This window comes from Mauremys mutica, chromosome 10 (genome assembly GCF_020497125.1).
Source record: "Mauremys mutica isolate MM-2020 ecotype Southern chromosome 10, ASM2049712v1, whole genome shotgun sequence".
NCBI classification, from domain to species: Eukaryota; Metazoa; Chordata; order Testudines; family Geoemydidae; genus Mauremys; species Mauremys mutica.
The window spans coordinates 59,518,338-59,540,209 of record NC_059081.1 but is presented as its reverse complement, the minus strand read 5'-3'; the positions used below and the strand labels follow the sequence as shown (position 1 = coordinate 59,540,209).

The 21,872-nt window shown below is 41.9% G+C and overlaps 1 protein-coding gene and 1 long non-coding RNA gene across 2 annotated transcripts in view; one reads left to right on the top strand and one right to left on the bottom strand.

Annotated features, from left to right (window-relative positions):
* The first annotated feature begins 2,320 nt into the window (after window positions 1-2,320).
* Window positions 2,321-21,872, top strand: part of LOC123378298 — a 47,673-nt gene continuing 28,121 nt past the window's right edge. The window contains exon 1 of the long non-coding RNA XR_006582551.1: window positions 2,321-2,402. This is a non-coding gene — a long non-coding RNA (uncharacterized LOC123378298). The remainder of the gene's footprint in view (window positions 2,403-21,872) is intronic.
* On the bottom strand, window positions 9,839-21,438 carry CD28 (CD28 molecule). The gene is made up of 4 exons (XM_045031895.1): window positions 21,279-21,438; window positions 14,499-14,858; window positions 14,102-14,220; window positions 9,839-10,259 (listed from the first exon to the last, which is right to left on the bottom strand). The coding sequence occupies exons 1-4, from the start codon at window positions 21,331-21,333 to the stop codon at window positions 10,119-10,121; spliced, it is 675 nt and encodes a 224-aa protein (XP_044887830.1). The 5' UTR covers window positions 21,334-21,438; the 3' UTR covers window positions 9,839-10,118.

Below are 21,872 nucleotides of genomic sequence, written 5' to 3'. Positions count from 1 at the left end.
GGGGTGGGGGACAGGAGGAATCCTCTTCTAAAATACTGACACTGTAAATTCACTGTTTTTCAATCATCTGGTAGTTCTCCAGTCTAAAAGTTGGTGCCAATCTAGGGGAAATAAGCAGTAAAGGTAAGTCAAACGTCATGAATTTTGTGGCATTTGAGACCAAATGTACATATTGTGGCTGATGTTTGGAATCCAAGATGGTGAATTAACAAGGGTGTCTCTTCTCCCTCACATGCACATGCTAACACTGGGGGAGGCAGCGAGAAGGCCCACAACTCCATGTGTGCACACATGTGCAAATAGATAAGTAAAGAGCCCATCATTAGTGCAAATGCTATTCCTGAATTCTCCCAAATGTGACAGGTCCGTGCTCCGAATTCTGAGATCCATATGTATCCAAACTATTCAAATCTGGTTCTTGAACAGCAAGTATTTTGGCTTCATTTAAGTCCAGGCCCATAGTCCTAATTAATTTCTAATATAGTATGAAAAGTAAACATATATGGAAAGGTATCTGAGACCTGAAACGGTAAAAAAAGAATTATTTCCTAAATAGCAAACATTTTTTTTTTAAATCCTTCTTAAACTTTTTATGGGAACCTTAGTTTGTTATCATATTTATGCAGAAGGCAAATTTTAAGTGTGTGTAAACATAAAAAGACTCACAAGAAATCCATCTCTGAGGATTCATAACCATCAGTAAGGCCTTGTGTTGTAGTGCATTGACCCATTGCTTCCAGTCCCTGGCCCTGCTAAATATCTGAACAACAGTCTGAACAGAATGTTTTTTCTATAAGTTGATTGCACTGGAGATAGCTTTTCTTGCTGCAAATCTCATAGGTCAGCAGGAGTGAAGGGGGAGAAAGGGGAAGAAAAATCAAATTCCATGTTGCGGGAGCCAACTCCTTCTGGAGATTTACAAATGACCTGACACTCTGCAGTTGTCCTAGGCACTTGCTGTTGCTCAAGTCTCTCCATCCTAGTAGGGTAAATCTAGGGACTAAATTCGGTGCCGTAGGTCAGAGAAGGGAAGGAAATTGCATGAATTAAACAAGACCATTTAGTGTTCACTGATCTTTGATACTGATACTTTCCTTTTGGAAACAGAACCTCTTTTTGCAGGTGACACCCACACATCCCCTTTCGTTACCGACGATGACAATAGCAGCGATAAACCACTGGAGCTCATGCTGCTTCACTTAATCTTTGTGTGTCATCATCACCGTACAAAGCCACAACAATAGGAAAACAAAGCTGTTTGCTGCTGCTCGTTTCTAACTGACATTTCCCCACAGACCGTGTGTTTTGTGTAACCTATGGACTCTTTGAACTTATTTTTGTGACTGCTTTGTCTGCGTCTTTCACAGTAGGTAGGTTCAGAAGCACAGTTCTGTGGTGCTGCTGCAGAGACAGCCTTTATTTATATTCTGTCCTCATTTTGCCTCTCTGCCTCCATGACTTAAAATCAGGCTACAGAATTACAACAGAAAGTGATTAATTAAAAAATCATTTTGAAAAGGAAGAGTCTGGTAAAAATGCAACCAAAAAAACCCTTATTTCATTCAGTAAGAAGAAAGGGCAGAAATAAACTTGCCTCCAAAAATATGGCATGTTTATTTTAAGTCTGCATCTGTGTGTTTGTAAGCAAAAATAACTCACTCAGGAGATATCCATCCAGATTTTTAGAGGTATTTAGGTGCCTGCCGCTGCAGATAGGTATCCAGTGGGATTTTCAAAAGTGCCTACTCTCCTAACTCCTATTCAAAACAAATAGAAGTTAGATGCCTAGGCACTTCTGAAAATCCAGTGAGGCACCTATCTGCATCTTCAGATGTTTAAATACCTATAAAACTCCAGCACTTCCCTTCCAAAGGCCTCGCCTTAAGAGACAACACTCACTTGACCTGAAGCTCAGGATAACTGATTTGCCTAGTTGCTTGAGACCAGCTTTATAGTTCTTTGGCTGAAACCAAAAGAGGTGGAGCTGATTACCTCCCTCCACCTCTTCAGGCAGGTGTTTCCCGCAAGGTTGGGGTTTTGTAACTTTTATATACATCTTATTTTTGTTTGCTTGCTTGTTTTCACCATTAAAAACAATTTGCTGTCTTAGCCTCACCTCACCGGAAGGAAGGGGCTGGTGACACCAGCCACCCTGGGAAGACAAAGACAACAGGCAAACCAAAGAAAACAACATACAGCCAAACACAGTGCACTTTCCCCTGTCTCAGTGGGAAAGTGCCATGCTGCATTCCAACCACACAGGGTGCTGAGGAGGGCTCTCATTTGAAATCAGCAGTACTCCCAAGCCCACACAGGTGATCTAAGATGGCTACCACTACCAAGTACAGCTGGTTTCTCATGGGTGTATAGGAGCCCCATAGAGGTAAAATGTACTCCTTGAGGTAAGAAGGTTTCTTTTTTGTAACATAGTAGCTGGAGAAAGAAAGAAAGAAAAGCCTGCCTTATGGTGTGCATCTTAAAGGTGATTTGTTCTTCTCTATCCCCAGAAGCATTGTTATAAGGTTTCAGTTACATGTTTTTTAATATTAGGATACCTTTCTGCATTAACCCTTTACTAGCTCTCCCCTGCCCATTGGTCTCTCTCGTCCCCAGTGGTGGACTGCACCCTCATAAAAACATAGGTTGGACTCAAATAACGTCAGCTAGAAAACTCTATTTTTTCCCCTTCCTAGCTATCCAAATAAGTATCTTCGTGATATCTTTTTTTTTTTTTTTGGCATTACTTCAGCTTGCTGCTAATGAGGAAAGAGCAAACAGGGTAAACGCTCCCAAAGTCAACATTCTGCCCTGGACTTCAGCCCATGTCTCTGTCCAGCAGGAGCGGATGAACTGCTTAAGTAAAGAAACAAATTTCCTCTCTGCAGCCAATTTTCGCGTGTCTGGGGAAGGCTGAGAAGACCAAGAACAGTTCAGCTGAATTTCAACAACCTCCCTTACCACTTTCATGAGCAAAAATTCAGCTCTGAGCCTGACCAATGGTGCTGGAGATTAATGGAGCCCAAAGGCTGTCACGGACAGCAAGCATAGTAGAGGCACTAGTTTATTTTGACTCACAACAGAGAGAGCTAATTGAATGGGGCACTGGCAAGGCTTGTTGGGCTTAAATTTAGACCTCTCATCTTTCTTTTCCTTGGCAAGCTGGGCTGAGTACATTGCCTCATCCCCTGCACTGTCCCTTCCATTTTTGTTAGCCAGCAAATTAATGATATTCACAACAGCCCCCTCAGAGAGAGGGCTGTTTCCGTGGGTATTCATTCACCTAGCTGCTGGCTTCGTCAAAGGTGGGTTAGCAAAGTGACAGAATGGGGATTGATCCCAGGTGCAGCTCTTGTTATGAAACGCTCATATCTCCTTCAGAATGGGGATTGTTATCAATATCTGAGCTGCATTGTCAGTTTATGCATCAAACCTGCTGTTTGAAAGCATCCTAGGCCTCCTGTCATATTCCAGGCATCCCCTGCCTTATACGGGAGTAGGTTAGTGTATGTCTAATCAGATACAAAAATCACATAAAAAAAACTTTATTCAGATTGTAAAGTTACGGAAGTGCCAGATTTACAGTTGTCCATGTAATCTTCACTCTGGCCCCTTGTGCACCCACCCTGTACCACCTGAGTGAGCAGGTGCCTGTGGAAAAAATAGCATGTGATCATGTAATTAAAGACTGTATCATAATCATATGCATAGGGAGCAGGATGAAGGGTGCCCAGGCAACTGTAAACTTGGCATTTCCTAAATTTCAGTTCTTGACTCTGCGACTGTAAATGTTCTTTAACGTCTTTTTAATATTTCCTAGGGCTTTGCTATTTTAAAGGAACAGGTCAAACAACTTCCGTTTGTTCTGCCTATAACATTGAGGTCAATATGGGAACTTCTACAAGCTGTACTGTTGCAAGTTGTTTGTTTGCTTCCTTGCTTTGGTATTATGGTATCATCCCGAGGCCGTATTGTGCTAGGAGCCATATAAACGTAATGCCACCCCTGCCCAGAAGCATAGGCAATGTTGGCCTTGGTTATGAAATGTGCATGAAAAAGCAGATCATGTAAGCGTTCCAACTTGTGAGAATGTATCAGCCTGATCCAAAATAGTTTTTTTTTTAGAAACAAAAAACCAAGTAGGAAAAAGCCACATAATGATATAATAACTAGAAAAACAGCTGTCTTTGAAAACTGTCAGCCACTTCAATGGTCAAATAAAACAAATAAGACTAACTTGATTTCTCACCCCTCCCCCAGTACTGAGTTATTATTTGCAGGCTTATGAACCCTGGAAGGAGAGCTATGTTTCATCTTTAATTTTTAAAAATGTATGAAGAACTAGTGCCCTGAGCTTGGAATGCATGTAAAAACATGAGTGACACCATGTTTTTTTTCTCTCTCTGATAATGGGTTTACAGGAAATTGGCAGCCTCCTAATACCTCATCAGTCGAATTGGCCACATCAGACTATCCGTGCGCCTTTCAGGCTGGAATAACAACACACTATAATGTGATGCTCTAACCCAAAGTTCTTAACTGTGAAAATAATCCACTTGCATCCAGATAAGCAGTTTTCAATGTTTCCTTCCCTTTGTAACTCTCAGACTCTAAATAAGGCTTGCAAGTTGCTCTTCTGTATTGTTTTCCAAACTCATTTCTGGTCACTGACAGAGAAGAATAATAGCCCAGTATTGTACTTCCTACCATAGTCTGCTTTCTGGTTATAGTGAGTAACTAACAAAATCACACCTCTATCAGTGATTCATCTTGAATAAACTTTTTCCAGTAGCGCAGCAAAAAAACCTTGCAAAAGTGGAAAGATTTCATCTTTAGCTTTGAAGTAGATTTGTGTGTGTTTCCTCATACTCCACTTTCTTACTGACATTTGTCAATAACAAACTTGCTACTCACAGGCAGGGTAGCTCCAGCTGCAGGGGCTAATCTCTACAGATTTAACAATTTTGCAATGATCCAAAACCTATAGTGGATTGAAAGGTAAATGGATGAAAGGCAAGAAGGGAAGCCATGCAGAGTGTGCAGCCGCTGAGGATCAGTAGTTTAGGGAGATTCAAAATCAGAAAGGGTGCAGCATAAGAAAGAGAAGAGCAGGGGGGGAACCTGAATTTTTGAAACCTAAAACAAATGCATCTCAAACTTCTGCAAGGCTTCAGTCTTCAAAGGCTACCTGGAACCTAAAACTGGAGAGAACCATTAGACACATGGCTATCTTTGCCACGAAACCAATGACATCTCAGTGGCTTATACAGAAAAACATAAAATGGAACATTCAGTATGCTGGAAAAGGCTAGCAAGTTGGGTGGGCACTTGAACTACAGAGCTTTGCATAGCAATTAATGACAATGAAAGAGCCAGTACATTAAATAGATTAGGCAGAGACTAAATGATTTAGCCAACATGTGAAGACAGTGTTGACAGTCCTAGAAGAAACAACAGAAATTCTGGAGCATCTGTTAATGGTGAAGAATGTCAGGATTCTTGGGATTCAAATGGTTAGCGAAGATCTGGACCTTTTGACTTGGCAATCTAGGCAATCCCCATTCTGAAGATTCAGGGTACCTATGGAGATACCACAAGTCATCTCATCACAATAGTATGATAAAGAGAGAATCCATAGAACAGCAAAACCCAAGAAAGATATCTCACTGATTTCTGATAGGGTTTCCATAGGTATGTGGGTTGAGGGAGCAGACAAGGACCCTTCCTCCCATTCCCTATGTCCACGTACAGGTAGAAATGACAATTTCAGCCTCTGTATTCATTTAACATTGAAATCCAAGTTCCAGGGGGTTGTTCTTGGGTGGGGGACACTAAGTGAAATTGCAGTCTAGCTCACTGGCATATGTGATTGAATTTCAGCCTCTCTGCAGGGCAGACGACCCTGTTCCCACTGCCCTCTTCCCTAGCCTGTTATCCAGTCCTGGGCAGCACAGCAGGGAGCATTCTCTTTTTGCCTCTTCAGATGACTTGCTGAATGTAGGGCCAGTAGAAGCAATGGCTGCCCTGGCATGTTGCACACTGACTTAAGCCAGCTAGTAGCTGGAATCAGTTAGGAGTACATATAAACCAGGAGATACTAGTCACCACTCACAGAGCCAGTCTGTGGGCTTAACGTGCCCACTTCTCCAGATACAATAGCCCTTTAGTGCCCCGCACATCACCAGTGGTCGATAAAACTGGTATTTCAACCACACAAAATGCACTGTCAACAGCCTGTAATTTATGGCACCACAATACTTTACTATTATGTTGATGTCCTTTTCAACACAACATCAGGGCCCATGCACTTTCCTTCCTGCTCCTCCCTACACATGTACACTTCTGGTGTGTCTTCCTTATTTGTGCCCCTTTTTTGGTCACCCACATGAATTAACGTTTATTTGGAAACGGGCCCATAGCGTTCCAGTGTGTAAATATCGAGGATGTGTTCACTTGTCTATCAAATACTTACCGAATACATGAACTACAAAGCACTGTGCATTAGAATACCACCCTGCTACTGTCTGTACATGTAAACTGAAACCCAATGAAGTGTTAGGGGGCGAGAAAACAAATAATATTAACAATTGCATTAAAAGGTCATACTTGTCTTTTACTGTCAGCCTTCCAAAGTATTCAAAGTTTAATTTACAGCATCTATTTAACAGTTTTAAAATAAGATTATAACAGTACAATAAAAACTCTGAGGCATGTGGACACAGTGAAATATACACGCTTCTAGGGTCTGGAAATGCATATGCAATTTTACAGCAGAAATGTTTGCCCCGTGTATTATTGCTTTCTGTACATATTTGTCTGCTATCCTTGTGCCAGGGTATAAGACGTTATTTTCACAGTATATTCTAATTGCAGCACTCTTGTGGCTCAGAAGGCCTGTAAGAAGATGCAGTCAGTGATTATATGATAATATCCATAAACTTGCCATGGAGGACTCACTCGTGAGTTCTGCTGCAAGCTGCTGCAGGGGAGTAAGAAATCCCCTTACTCCGCTGCATAGGCCACCCAAATTGCTAGGCCCTACATGGTGCGGCAAGTAGCTGCCACTGGGCTGCTGTTCCCCCCCATCCATGCAGGTAGGCAGGGAGTGGTCAGGCTGCAAAGGCAGAGGCAGGGGGTGGGCAGAGCTTTGGCTCCACCCTTCCCAAGGTACCAGCCCGTGCACTGGAGCTAGTTCAGAGAGAGTAGGCTGCGGCAGCAAAAGGAGTGGCACAGCTCACTTCTCCCATAGCACAAGGAGGAAGCAGGGACCAGACTGTGACTCTCAGCATCTCAGCACAGTTCCTGCCTTGCTCCTGGGGCAATGGAGTTACGTGCTTCCTGCAATGGATACAGTCGAGCCCAGGAAGGGAAGAAGGAAAAGCCCCATTGGGTCTGCCTACCCTTATTAACACAAAATTATTCCTTGGGGCATATTCAAGCACTTAACCCTGTATAGTTTTAAATTAAACAGGATGGAGTTAAGTCTGATCAGGAATCTTCTGTCAGAATGATTTTCTGACAGGAAATGCAATTTCTGCAAAAAATATTTTTTGTAGGAAAATTTTAATTTTCCTGAATTTCTGATTTTTTTTCTTTCCCTTTGGAAACCCAGATCAAAATATTTAGCTTAGGGCTGGTTCAACCTAAATTGGAATATTTCTATTTATTAAACTGACCAGAAATGTTTCATTTTGAGTCAGTTCAACATTAAACTGCATTTCCCTGTTTTGCTACATTGGCTCATGGGACTCAGAGTTTGCCTCCAGCCCCCTACCTTCCCCACATCGGTTGGACTCCCTGGCCTGACTATATTTCCCATGATGCAACACTGTCTCCTCTCTGACCAAGCTGAGTAGTCTGTCATGGGACTCACATTAACTGCTGTTGTATCATGGGAAATGTAGTCCAGCCAGGATGCCTGGTCCATAGTTGAGAACAAGAGCATCAGACTCCTGAACTGAATTCCAGTGAGGCAATGTGGCTCTGTAAGGAAATGCAGTTTAATGCTGAACTGATTTAAAAGTATGCATTTCCAGTCAGATCAACAAAATTAAATGAAACATTTTGAGTCAGGAATGTCAAAACATTGCATTTCTATTGAAAATGTTGACTTGGACTGTTTCACCATTTCTGGATCAAAATTTTTTGGAATTTCTGCTCCATGAAAAAATTTGGTATTTCAAATTTTTGTCCTTCTTATATGGCTGATGTGTAGATATAGAGCAACAACTATAATTTAACATTTAGGTGGTTGTCAAGTAATTGCATCAAGAGTGGCGGGGTATTTCGCTGTGAGGCCTCCTTTGTATTTCTGAATCAGGCATTGAGTTGTTGTGTGTTGCATGGTCTGTTCTGGGTGACCGCAGTCGCACACCAGAGTTTTTTTAATGTTTCATTTGTGCATCAAGTATCCGCATCTGCCATGGTTTGTGTGGAGGTGGTTTAGGGTTGCCCATAAGCTTTGTGGAAGATCGAAGTCGGGGATCTTTTTGTTCTGGTTCAAGGTGACAACAAATGTAGAATTATCGGAATTTTCGCATGGACAGAAATTCTATCTTTTGCTCAGCTCTCGAAGGATTGGAGGGAACTGGTAAAGGAACCTCTTCTTCTAAGCTTGGGAATAACTTTTGTGTTGAGCGGACACTACTGCAGTTTTGGAATCATCATTAAAAGAAACATGTCACATGAAAATCACTGAGGGGGAGGGATCGCTCAGTGGTTTGAGCATTGGCCTGCTAAACCCAGGGTTGTGAGTTCAATCCTTGAGGGGGCCATTTAGGGATTTGGGGATTGGTCCTGCTTTGAGCAAGGGGTTGGACTAGATGATCTCCTGAGGTCCCTCCAAACCCTAATATTCTATGATCACTGAACGAGTTTTATTCTAGCCCTTGTTTTACTCCTCCATGGAACATGCCTAGAGAAAAGTCTATATAAGAACAGTAGGCCCCAGTCAGATCCTGATCCTTCAAGGTACCGAACAGCTCCTGCAAAGTGCTGAGAGCTTTCAGTTCCTCTTGACTGCAATGGACGTCGAGGTCACTCAGCCCCTCCAATGATAGGGTGTGTAGGAGCAAATTTCAAATGATCTGATCACACAACATTGTGGCCAGATTTTTAAAAAAGCTCAGCTGCTATTTAGGCACCAGAATACATAGACAGATTTTCAGGAGAGCTCAGCATGCTGTGTGCACACTGGGTTCTCAGCTAAAAATCTGGCCCCGATTGTGTTTGCTGGGCACTCAAAAATCCAGCCCACTTGTGAAAATCTGCCCTCAGTAAGCTCTAATGAGGATTTTCTCACCTGCGTCTCCTATGACTTTGGCCAAGTCCTGGTGGTTCCTTGTTGTAGGCCAACATAATTCAAAAGGATTCTCTTCATGATGACTGCAGATCTTTCTTCGTCCCCCGTTATTCCAGACCTGCCTTGCAGATTGATTGCTTTCTCACTGTATTAAATTGTTTCATAGGGGGCCCTCTTCCCCTACAGATATTACACAGTCACCAATTTAAGAACTTAAGAATCACACTTTTAATGTATACTGGATTTTGAGTGTCCTGGATCTGTCATTACAACCCATCTGCGGAGTAATCTAATAGTCCACATGGCTAGTAGCTGACTACAGCTGAAACCCTCTCCTATTCTTTTAAGCATATGTTTGGAACTTGAAACTGGATTCTCCTCTTTGAAGTGAGAGGGGACCAATTTTTGCATCAACAGTTTGCTTGGTACCATATGTAATGGTAACCAATTAGGACTGTATTTCAGAGATTTATAATTCTTCAAGTTTAATTTCTAGTTAGAAGTATGTTTATGTTCAATAAAAGGCAAAAGTGATTGGGAAAGATCGGTAGTTGCAACAGTGAACAATATACCCTGTACTGGATCCAGTGTTATCTTTCCCCCTTACACACCATCAAGCTTGAACATGAGTTGTAGCTAGTTTTCAGCCATCATAGAAAACAACCTACTTTTACACAGTTTAAAGTTTGACCGGTACTTGCTATGATGTCATCAAATATAACAGATATGACAAACTAATGGCAGGCTGTCCTTTCTCATCCAAGTGCACGTGACAGAGTAAAAGCACACCAGCAGTATTAGCAGCTTGGTAAGCAGATAGTCATGGTTCCCAAGAGCGGTATTCCGTGTGTATCCGAGTTGGTGCATAGGGTTGGTAATGTTTGTTCTTTGGGCCAGGAGGATGGCGTGGCGTCATGTTCATGTAGTCACTCGTCAAGATTCTGTTCTTCTTGTTTTTCCACTACGGGGGGGGGGGAAGTATGAAAACATTTCTGCAATTAGATTAGGCTAAATAATTTTTTAAAAGTCTTTGTGCATGGACTCCGGAGTGTTTCTTAGGACTTGATTCGTTTTTCCTCCTTCCCAATTAATGAATTGTCCAAGCAGGTCATGCTATTATCAAACATATTCACCACTCAGAATTATTCCCCAAGGCTTTTTCAGGAAAGCACTGAAGCAAGTGCTTAAAGTTAAATAAATTAACCTAAAAACCAGCATGAGTAGTCAGAGAAAATGTTCTGCGAAATTTGCCCTCCTCTCCTATCAGTGGCCCAGCAGCCCAGCTGCAGAGAAAGCTGTAGTATTAGAGAGTTCTCCTGGCAGTGAATGCTGTAAACTAAGATTGTGTTCTAACTTCTCTTCTAACCACCTTCTTAGCTGGAGGAATGACTCAGCAGAAGTAAAGCAAGTGCAGTCAGCAAGGGGCTTTCCTAGCTTCTAACTAGAAATTTAAAAAAAATTGCTAATGTCAACAAAATAAGAGTGACAGAAAACGCCTCCTGCCTGTATGTAACTGTGCAGCCCTGTCCTCCATCTCCCAATCTGCAGTCTGCTGGCTGAGGGGTGAAGGAAGCAAGGATGAGGTTGTTCTCATCTATCTGGCCCTGAGCACTGTACCTCATTCTCATTAATGGACTTCTGCCTCACAGTAATCCTGTGCAGTAGGAAAGCACTATCCCCATTTTGCAGATAGCAAACTGAGGCACAGGATAGATTACGTGACTTGCCTGCAGTCAGAGAGGAAGTCTGTGGCTGAGCAAGCAACTGAACCCCTTGCTTCTGCAGTCTAGCTCAGTGTCCTATCCTCAAGACCATTATTCCTACCTAAATTCATCTCTTGTGAATTAGTGACTGGGCAGTGGGCTTCCCCTCTATCACAACTCTATGGCTGTAACTTACTAAAAACATCTTTTTGCTGAAATTTCTTGTATTTGAAATATTTTCAAAAGCTTGAGCATGGTCTGTAGTTTTTTACTTTAGTAAGGACTAAAAATATAATTTTTTCCAAAATACTTGTGAATCTTCTTGTGTGTGCATGCATGTGCCCACACACACAAACACAATTCAATCTGCTTAGGTTTCCCAAGGGCTAGTCCTCGCTGAAGGCCAGTCTACAGAACAATTTGCCTGAAAAGCATGTAAAGTGTGTATGTATGCCTATTTATATATACATATATGAGAGAGCCCTTAAATCTGGAGTTATAAGCAACTCAGCTGAACAGTAAATGTCAGTTCTATGGAATAACACACATAAAGGTTAGTTACATATTTTATGCTGGTTATTTCACTGTGGAGTTCCACAGTTGTGTACTTAGGACTCTGCAGTGATTCAAGTGCACAAGAAAGCCAGTAGGAAGATTGGGGTTTCAGAGTTCTAAGCTCCTTTTTTATTATTATGACTTTTTAAAAAACCACTCATATAAATATAATGTTAAGGAGATTATTTTCACCTCTTTGAAGTGAAGAAATGTTAAATTTCAAATAGTGACAGGCACAGATGGAATATTTTGGATTACGAGCTTTACTGCTACATAATATTTTAGAATACAGTAAGTGCAATTCTACCCTCAGATACGCATGTGTTAATCTGACTGGTCTGGATGGGAGTTGTATAGATATCCTTGGAGGTGCAAAATTGTGTTAGCTATGTGCAACAACGGGGAGTTAAGGTTACTATAGCAACTTTAATATTTTCTGACTTTAAAATGGTGACCAAGTTTCATTCATTCAAGTTTGCAAAAGTAAATTATATTACTTATAAACTATGCAGTGTGTATATAAATCATTAGATACATACACGTGTGCTTGTACAGGTATATAATCTATAACATAGATATATACGCGTGTGTGTGTGTGGATAGACAAATGTACAATTTTAAAATCCTCTAGCTAAGTCTGAGTTATTTTTGTCTGAGTTATTATAGAAATATTGAACTAGCATGAATAAATGCCTGACTGTACAAAGATGAAGGTGTGGGACTGATGGTTTTGGAGAGCAAAGAACTTTTTCTTAATGGAGGTCAAAAACTGTGTAAGAACATAGTTTCAGCTAGGCCAAACCCTAATTCATTCCATCATTGTGGACAGCTTTTTTGTACTCATAATCTTTATTAGCCATCCCTATTTACATCCAACAGCATTATAAGTATGTCAGCACTCTGAATACATGTTATTCAGAGGATATCAGCACCAGATAAAAATGGATGAAGCCAGCACAACACAGAATCAGAATGCTACATTGCCATTCTCTGTAGGAGTGCATGTCATCTTAGTAGGAATCTGTATCTGAGATGTAAGAGAGAGACAATCCAAACAGTAGAGCAAAAATTATTCAGACACAAAATTATGGATCTGAAATGACAGTATTTCATCAAGGCACAGATGCTGCATAGCAATTTCACCTATTAGTTGTACCATTTAAGCTTTCCTATGACAGAATCAGAGCAAATCTCTTCAATGGGGATGGGGGAGAAGAGAGCATTCGCTGGCTTTAAGTTTGTTAATGGCGATGCCTGATCCAGCTGGCATATCATCAGGAATTCTCATTGCAATGAACTGTGTGCCTCTGTGTGACAATGATGGTGCAATTTAGAGACCTTGACTGGCAATGGGACTGGGTTTCTGTACTCAAATGTAGGGTTTAATCTGAAGGAGGGGTCAGGGAATTGCAGCCAGATTACCTTGCAATTAGTTGAAAATATATATTTAAAAGGAGAGAGAGAGAGAGACTGGAAGGAGGAGAGTTCCCCTATATATTCACTATTCAAGCCTGCACACAAGTTAAATATTCTAGCTGTACTCTATACAATATGGGGATCATACTCCCCCCCTCCCCCCATACACATATCCATGCACAGAAGAGGACGTCTGTTGCCTCTGCATCTGCATCTCCTTTCTCCCAGGCCCTGCAGATCTGTCTCTCCAATCAGGCAGAAGAGGATGGAGCCAAGGGGTGTCAGGGGTCCACCTTTTTCTCCATAGTTATTTTTAAAGAAAATATTCTGAGACTGCATTATCTTTCCTATGCTGCCCACTCCATGGTGGAAATTCCTCCTGTTTTAGAACAACTTACAGCAAGGGTAGTGGCCAGAGGGAGTCCAGTGGAGTCAGACTACCAGGGAAAGGAAGAGTTGCTGCAGAGGCAAAATGAAGCCCTATGGAAGGGCTTGGCTAACTGCTGAGCCAGAGGACCTGTGCATATTGTAGGTGGGCTCCATGGTCTGTCGCTAGGGTGACCAGATGTCCCGAATTTATAGGGACAGTCCCAATATTTGGGGCTTTTTCTTATATAGGTGTCAATTACCCCCCGTCCTGTGTCCTGAGTTTTCACACTTGCTGTCTGGTCGCATCCTATCTGTCGCATCCTTCTAGAGAATAATTTAGGAAGTAGTTTACAAAGGGCTTCTTGCTGTTTTCCTGCCTCTGCCCCCTCTCCTGTTGTGTTTATTATGAGAGGGAACAATCCAACCCAGTGTTACTAGGGGCGGACAGTGAGAGAGCCTGGAGCTCTGACACAGTCAAATCTCCTATTAAAGCCCCAGTGAGAGTCCTGCCAGGGTTAGGACTCTGGTATGGAGCCTTGATTCTCTACCTGGTTACTGATGTGACTGCAGCAGGCAGTCAGATTTTGTATCCTGTGACTGGATGAGCATAAGCAACCAGAGCGAAAAACCATTGCTGTTCTTTGACTGGAGATGGCAATAACTGTGGGAGGTGACTGCATAAGCCTGGTGAAAGCTGGTGGGTGGAAGGGTGGGGGTGTACCTGAGTCACATAAAGCAAGAAAAAAAACTCATTTCTTACCCAGCAGATAACAAACACCGCAGTTATTAGCACACTGTAGAAAGCCAGAAATCCAAGAGTCACCACCAGAGCCCAAAAGGGTGTTGCAGATTGAAATACTGATAATTGGGAGAACTTCTCTTAAAAAAATAGAATAGAAAAAACGTCAGAGACCATAAAAGCAATAACTTTCATTTCCATTTATTGACTCCTTGCTCCAACACTCTTCTATAAATTCTATGGCCAGCAGAGGAAAGTGGCAGGTTGCTAGACCCATTATTTGGGGGAAGAGGAATTTTGCCTTTCACTGAGAAATAGTCATTAGGTACCTGACAGGGAACCTCAATGCTGTGAGCTCGAGCGTTAAGGTGCACATGTAAGGAAAAGGATATTGGACAATTATAATTTTGTGTCTTACCTTTCACATGAATGACAGTCCCATTGCTCTTGTCATTGGAGATGTAAGGAGGTGGAAACATGACCTCAATTTTGCAGAAGTAAATATCTGTTTGGTCAGTATTCAGCTTCCAAAGACTGAAATTCACTTCCTTTTTGTGGCTATCAACTGCAACAAAGCAGTCGAAATCTTTATTTGAATGACGGTTGTGGACGGAACCATTCCAGGAAACAGAGCAGACTTCAACTGCTCTGTCTGTTCCTTTATTCAGTGATGCTCTGAATTCGTTCCCAGTTCCATTATAGGCATATTTGCAAGCCAAGGTAGCATTTTCATTAGCTGCCATGATTCGAGGCGGCTGTTCCACTAAAATCTTGTTTTCTGGGAGGGATGATGGAAAAAAACCACTTATTTATAAAATACATTATATGATTTTTAAAAAAATCACGTCCTGCTGGTGCAATTGCTCGACATACCGGTACCCACTGAGACTGTGTATCTACCGCTGTGATCATCAAGGATGTGTTCATTCTGAGTTGGATTACATGTGTGACATTTAATACTGAAGCTCTAACTTCTGTCCCAGTTATAGACACACCAGTGTATTCATTTCTTAGCATAGTGACACCAAAAAGTTGAAATATGTATTTAATATCTAGCTTACCAATCAACAAAAAAGAGGACCACCGTTATACATATGCCTTCTGTTCCAAGAACAACCTTATTAAAAGGCAAATAGCTTGATGGTGTAACTGACCCCAGTTGGGCCATCACTGGAATTTGACCCATGAGCCTCTACAACTTGAGCTAAAAAAAATTCCTCTAGCTAGCTGCTGTCGTAACTTCTTAACCTCTTATGTGGACCAGCCATAAGATGGTGACAAAGACTTAAATCTATGACAGTTATCACACTAATGGCCCAAAGATACACTTCCTACAAAGGCAGAGTTCTACTTGATCTGACTGGCCTGATACATAAGAACGATGTGTTTTCTGTCCCCCGTGTCACTGGGGTCTCTCTGTACTACCAGGTGCCAAAAGAAGTTGAATCGCTGAAATGGATTGCATAGAAGGCTGCTTATTTAAGCGGAGTAGTCCTTCCCAAGTGAGACCTTACACTCCTTTGGAGAGCAGAGAAAAGAAGTGAGAGTGGGAACGACTTTCCCCAACAGCAAAACCTTCACAACAGTGCAGGTGTGTGACCACACAAGTCTTTGTGCAGATCTTTTACACGAGGCCTTTGTGGGCTCCATCTGGCCGAGCCATGGGCACAGTCACAGGAGATGCTGAGAGGGAAACTGTTTCTGCCTCAGTTTATGTCCCCCTCCAATTTTTGCTTCAAAACCTGCTATCCTTCTCCTCAACCTCTTAAAAGGGCTAGGGAATAAATGGAGTGGGGCAAAGGTCCTATCTAAGCTAGTGGGAGTCTAGAAGACCTTATCCCCACTCCTCAGATGACTGACTGGAAGAACAGAAGTGGGTGGAGCACCAGTGGCTTAGCAGAAGAAGGGGTTCAGAAACTGCTCTCAGGAACTCTCTGCTCACTGGCCTAACAGCAATTGGAAAGCATCCATTGAAAAGGATATGGGGAGCAGCCGGAGATGGGGAGGAAGCATTGGGGAAGGGGGGAGAGCAAACATGGAGGACTTGGATGAAGGGAAACACATGCAGAGGAATCTAGGAAAGTAACTGATCTGGGGCGAGCAACAGAGACAACCCACCAACTGGAGTCTTGAATATATGTAAGATGGGGGCATCCCTACAGCCAGCATTAGTTCTTTGATTGCCAACTTAACTCACTACTGCAGAAGCTAGCCATTCTCCCACTCCAGGAACTGTTTGCTAGCCTCTGGGTCTTTGTGTTCTCTGAGGAAGAAGAAAGAGAGCAGGCATTGCAAGCATAGTGGCTTTGCAGAGCCCCCTCTCTAGCAAGAGGAGAATGCAAGGGAGAGGAAGATTCCAGTCATTTCTCCTGGGGCCCCTTGCTGCACTGTGCGTACTAGTGCGGGGGAGACAAACTTGTACATATTGCTGCAAACCTTGCCTGCTTTCCTGTGTCTGCAAAACCCAGGAGGCCCTGCCCCAAGGAGAGCGAGAAACTAACTCAGAGCAGGGAGTCCCCGTATGCTGGCAGAAAGTGGTCCAGATTTTGGATTCCGTCCCATTGTCCCAAGACAGCTGAGAGCACTATTTGGCTGTCTAAGGCCTTGTCTACACTAGGGGGGGAAACGTTTGGTTCGTTTGCCTGCTTTTGAAATGTGTTAGCTAATCCAATTTAATTAAGTGCCGTTTGAAAATGTTTTAGTGCTGACTGTAGCCTGGGTTTAACACCTTTTCCAAACGTGGTAGCCGGATGTGGTTCAACCTAGCAAGAAAATCAATACATGACCTGGGTTGGAGTGTACAAGACACTAGCAGAATTGTTTTATATTTATCACGTTTGGGGCTTACGAGTCCTACCGGGAGAGAGTGTTACCTAGTTTTTAGATAACTGGAGAACAAGGAGTTGTGAGTAACATGTTCTTATTGGGAGTAGAATTGCAGTAGTGCCTACGGGCCAGAGTCCCATCTTGCTCCATGTTATACGCATGCATAACAAAGAGCTGCTCCCTGCCCCAGCGAGCTCCCCATCTAAATATCTTTGCTCAGAAACTTCCAAAAACATTAGCCGATTAGCGAAACGCCCGCAAAGCTGTCACAAACACTTATGAAGAAAAAACAGATTCTTTTGGCCAGCCCTGCTTAGGGGCAAAGGGAAACCCTCCAAAATCTCATCACTGAGGCAAGCCCCTCAAGGCATTGTTTAGATTCTTCTAGGGAGCCCAGTAACCTTCCACAGTGCTTTGCTGCCATAGGTTGGGTTCTAATCTCAGATGTGCGGTATGTAACACCATGTATCTTAAACTCCTCTTTTCAACTGCAGTATCGGATCGTTTTTGCACCCGCAGCGATGTGTCGCTGACAGTATGAGATTAAAATCTATTGGCCTTTCTACCCCAAATTATTTCCTGCTTTTTTGGCCATGCCGCCAAATCTGCGAGCCCTCCAATGCTGATTAGATGTTAGCATAGGTTCTTGTTCTTCGTTAGCCAAGCATATGGAATACAAGATGCCTTAATAGCATGAGCAAAGTGTATTTCATGGGTCAGTGGATGAGGACTGTTTACAAATGTTTTGTTCAAGCTGCGAACCAGGCTTAGCTTTGTCAGGTGGCTCCACTATATTAAGCCACACCACCACCTAAACAGATTGAGCAGTTTTGTTTTTCATTATGTGGAACAAATTATTCCTCGTGAAAGTTATGTGCATTGATGGGGGCATAATGCAAGCAAGCATTGTGTGACCTCAGCATGCAGCTCTACCAAAGCACCCGAGTCCCGGCCTCCAGCAAGGCCTCTTATCCCTCTCTTGTGGTTCTGTCTGTTGGAAAAAATCAGTCATGCCAAAATGTATCTTCGGTCCACAAGAGAATAAGATTAGCCCATCAAGCTCTCGTGTCACCTGTGACCAGAACAGGATTGGAATAAATCCTCAACAGGAGCTGAATCCGGGCGAGTAAATAGAATTTGAACCTTGGTCTCTAAGAGGCTGGTGTACTAACACACTGCACAAGCATAGTTCAAGTTTATCTTGCATTCATGAAAACACTTTTCTTGTAAGTGTCACTTGGGCTTTGTTAAAATGGTAAAACATTGAAACATTTAGTAGGTGTTTCCATTTGTGAATTGTTTCCCATAAATAGAGCTATGATTGCTATTTCCAAAGGCAATGTTCCGTTGTAAGTGCTACATAATAATAAACATCTATGACTGCACCTGGCCTTACCCAGGCCAGAAAGCAACAGTTATGAGAAATCACTATCTACAATTTCATAAAAGTCTTAAAGTCTTGGGGTGGAACCACTCTCTGTAGCAAATTAAGCATATGCATAAGCGTTTGCAGGATCGGGGCCTTCGGTTTTATAAGCAACTGTTGCACGTAGTCTGTGTAAGATCTCCTTGTCGTAAAGCATTTCACACCACATTCTTCATATTAAATTTAGATTATAATAGAATGTAGGACTTTTCATCACAAAAAAATCTTGACCATACTTAATAACTGTAAAATGCTGACGTTCTGATCTCATACACCTTAGGCAAGTAAAACTCCATTGAAGTCACTGTGGCCCAGGAAGAGAACCCGAGAAAACATAAAAGTAAGGAAGAATAATTGTTTTTCCAAAATTGTCCATGCATAGCCAGCCAGTGATTAAAAACGTCCTACGCTTGATTGGTAGACCAGAGAAGCAAATCATTTTATTCCCTCTTTTCCCCCATACAGTACAGATATTGAAAACAATAGTGATTTTGCCTTTGTTAGGAATATGGGATGAGGTTCTGAACAGCTAAACATAATAGAGAAAGGGCCCATTTGAACGCCTTGGGAAGGGAGGAAACTGAAGAGGTCTAAAAAACCTATAAACAGAAACATACACAGATATGATACCAAAAAAAAAAAGCAATTCTGACTTCAGGCTACCAATGTGTGCTGTTCAGCTTTTTCCAGTCTTTTTCAAGATGCTTAGAAAGGTCTTTTCTCTGTTACTTTTTTTTTTAAATTGGCTAATTCAACCAGCTGTCTGTGATATGCAGCTTCCCCTGAAATGAAACATCCTACTCTGATCCACTTCTCCTGATCATGAAACACTCAGGCCCTTGCTAATCTCCCCTTCCTTACATTAAGTACAGTATGGAGAAAGGTAATAAATGCCAGGAGATACACTACTGCTTTTGTTAAGCGCAATTTCTTAATTTGCAGGGCCCAGGTGTCTGTTTAACTTGTTCGAAGAAGAGGAAATGTGTTGATATCATGCTAGTGTCTGGTAAACCACTGCTCACCGTGCATACACACCAGAGATCATTCTATGTACTAGTAACCTGGGTGGGTTACAGGCTGGTTTTTAACCCATAAAAATCATGAGCCAGCAGATTTCCTGTAGTACAAGGGTGGGGAGAACCCACCTGTATTGGTTATGAAACACACACTGAAGACAGAATAATCTAGCTGCCTCTTAGATTACAGTAAAATAATTACTCAGCCAGAAAGACAAGTAAGAAAAAAGTACCTTTTTGTCAACACTAATGCAAAGATTGTGGTTCAGGTCAACGTACAGCGTTCTCTGAGCTAGTGTTATAATACGAGAACAATGGGACAGTCTTGTTTGCCTTAGTCAGGCAATGTTCTCATTGACTTTAATGGACATTTGGATTATATAAGGACTGCAGCATTTGGGCCAACAATAATAATTGCCATTTATTAAGCATCTCTGATCTGAGGATCTCAGTGTAAAGACAAGGGAATAAGAAACCTATGGCAAATGCTCATTTAAGCTCTCATTCTGTAAGATCATACACATGTGCGTAACTTTACACACATCTGAGTAGTCCCACTGAAACCAATGGGACTCCTCAAGTATTTAAAGTTAAGCAAGCATGCGAGTGTCTGTAGGATCCGGACCAACGGCAGTGTGTTGGAGTATCACTAATATGGACTGCAGTTCAAAGGATTTGCTTAAAGCTGCTGGCACCTCATTGATTATTTCCCCCTCTCTTTCCCCTCCCTCCTGCCCTTCCCTCCCCACCTCCTCCTGCAGCTTATCCCCACTCCTAGAGTAATAATCATCTGTTTGTCACAACCCCATTGTCTGCTGTGGAAATAATTATGTTGTTACAAACAGAGAATTATAACTTCAGGAGAGGAATAAGGAGCATAAGCTGATGAATTCTGAAGCAATATCGATCTTGATTTCATGCAAATTACAATATCCTTAACCAGGGGAAAGAATTTCAGCAACATGTAAGAACTGTTTCTAACTCCTTTTTTCTAATTCTTCTGTCAGGCAACAGCAGCAATGTAAGAATGGTCTACGTGTTACTAGTTCTGTTAGGAGGACAGGTTTCTGTTCATCTCTTTTCCTGTAAATATACAAATGCTGACATTTAGAGAAGAGCTGACAACATGAATTCACAGGCCAACGATTTCAGCAATACTTTGACTTGAGATTATCCTAGCAAAAATGATCATCCCCTGCCTTGCTTTGCATTCTAATGTGTCCCCTTGAAAGATGTGGCAATTATGAAGCTACTAAAACTGCATAGGAGAGGTGATAACAAGACACAGAGTAAGCTAAGAAAGAACAATTGAAGCTTTAAAATATTCAGTAACATTTTAAGATGCCCAAATAGACATGTTTTTGTTTTCAGAGGGAAATTGATTATTCAGTAGGTAGCAATAGATTATTTTTTTAAAAGCCAACCATCAACAACCCATTGATTGTCCTAAAAAAACCCAACCCTCTATTTTTATCCATTTTACATATTTGTTAATTCTCACCAAGTGTACTTAGGGCTAAGTCCTGCAGCCCTTTATATAGGGCAAACTTTCAATGGCATATAGGGCTGCACATTGGAAACTCTGGAGGTTACAGAAATATATACACTGAGAGAAGTGGAGTCATCAAAACAGTCTAGATCCTAAAATAAAGAGAACCCCCCAAGGTAGCAGTGGTATGTTCAAACCTATGGTATAGTATGATAGTAGCATGATATATGCCAGGGGGGCAAAACCTGACTCCAAAACATACTTAAAGAGAAGTCAAATAAAAAAGCTCTTAGGCTCCAATTTGGAGAAGATTGTGATTAACAAAACAAAACAAAACAAAAATCCATTTTATCAGGTAACTAGTCACCTACATCGAAATACATTCTCCGGTGTCTTAATGACGGTCCAGAAAAGTAAATGGAAAGGATCAAAATGGTTTACCTGTTACTTCAGCAGCTTGAATGAAGCTGAGAGCAGCGAGTATCCAGAATATCATGATGATAATGGTGGGCTGCAAATGTAGATGCCACCCCCACAAAGAAATCTGAAGACTGAACCACAAGCCAGCCTGGTGGGGCCAGACTGTTCAGTCAGTCACACATTCTCTCTCTCCTCGCCTTTCCCCCTCAGGAGCACTTGATCTACAAACTGACTGAAACCACTGTGATGGCAACATTTCAAACCGGAAGTTAAGTTGTTTGATGACTTCAGCTTTTTATCTTTAGGAAGTCTCGTCTCTGTTGCTTAAAAGAAAAGTTTGTCCTTGGTAAAACTGTATTATGCTAAAGGAAATGAAAGCCCACCTTCCCACATTCAATAGTGTGCCCCTTTTAGCTAGCCAGAGTTTGGGTGGACACTTGTAGACCTGTTTCTGTTATGAGCAGAAGTGGATGAAACAAGTCAGGTATATACACTTTGATGCAATCCTGTTTATTTATAAAGACTGTACCCAAAGTCCCATCTCCCTGAACATAGTCAATTAAAACAAACAGCAGGTCATCCCCTTGCTTACTATTTCCAAGTCTGTCCCTTCAG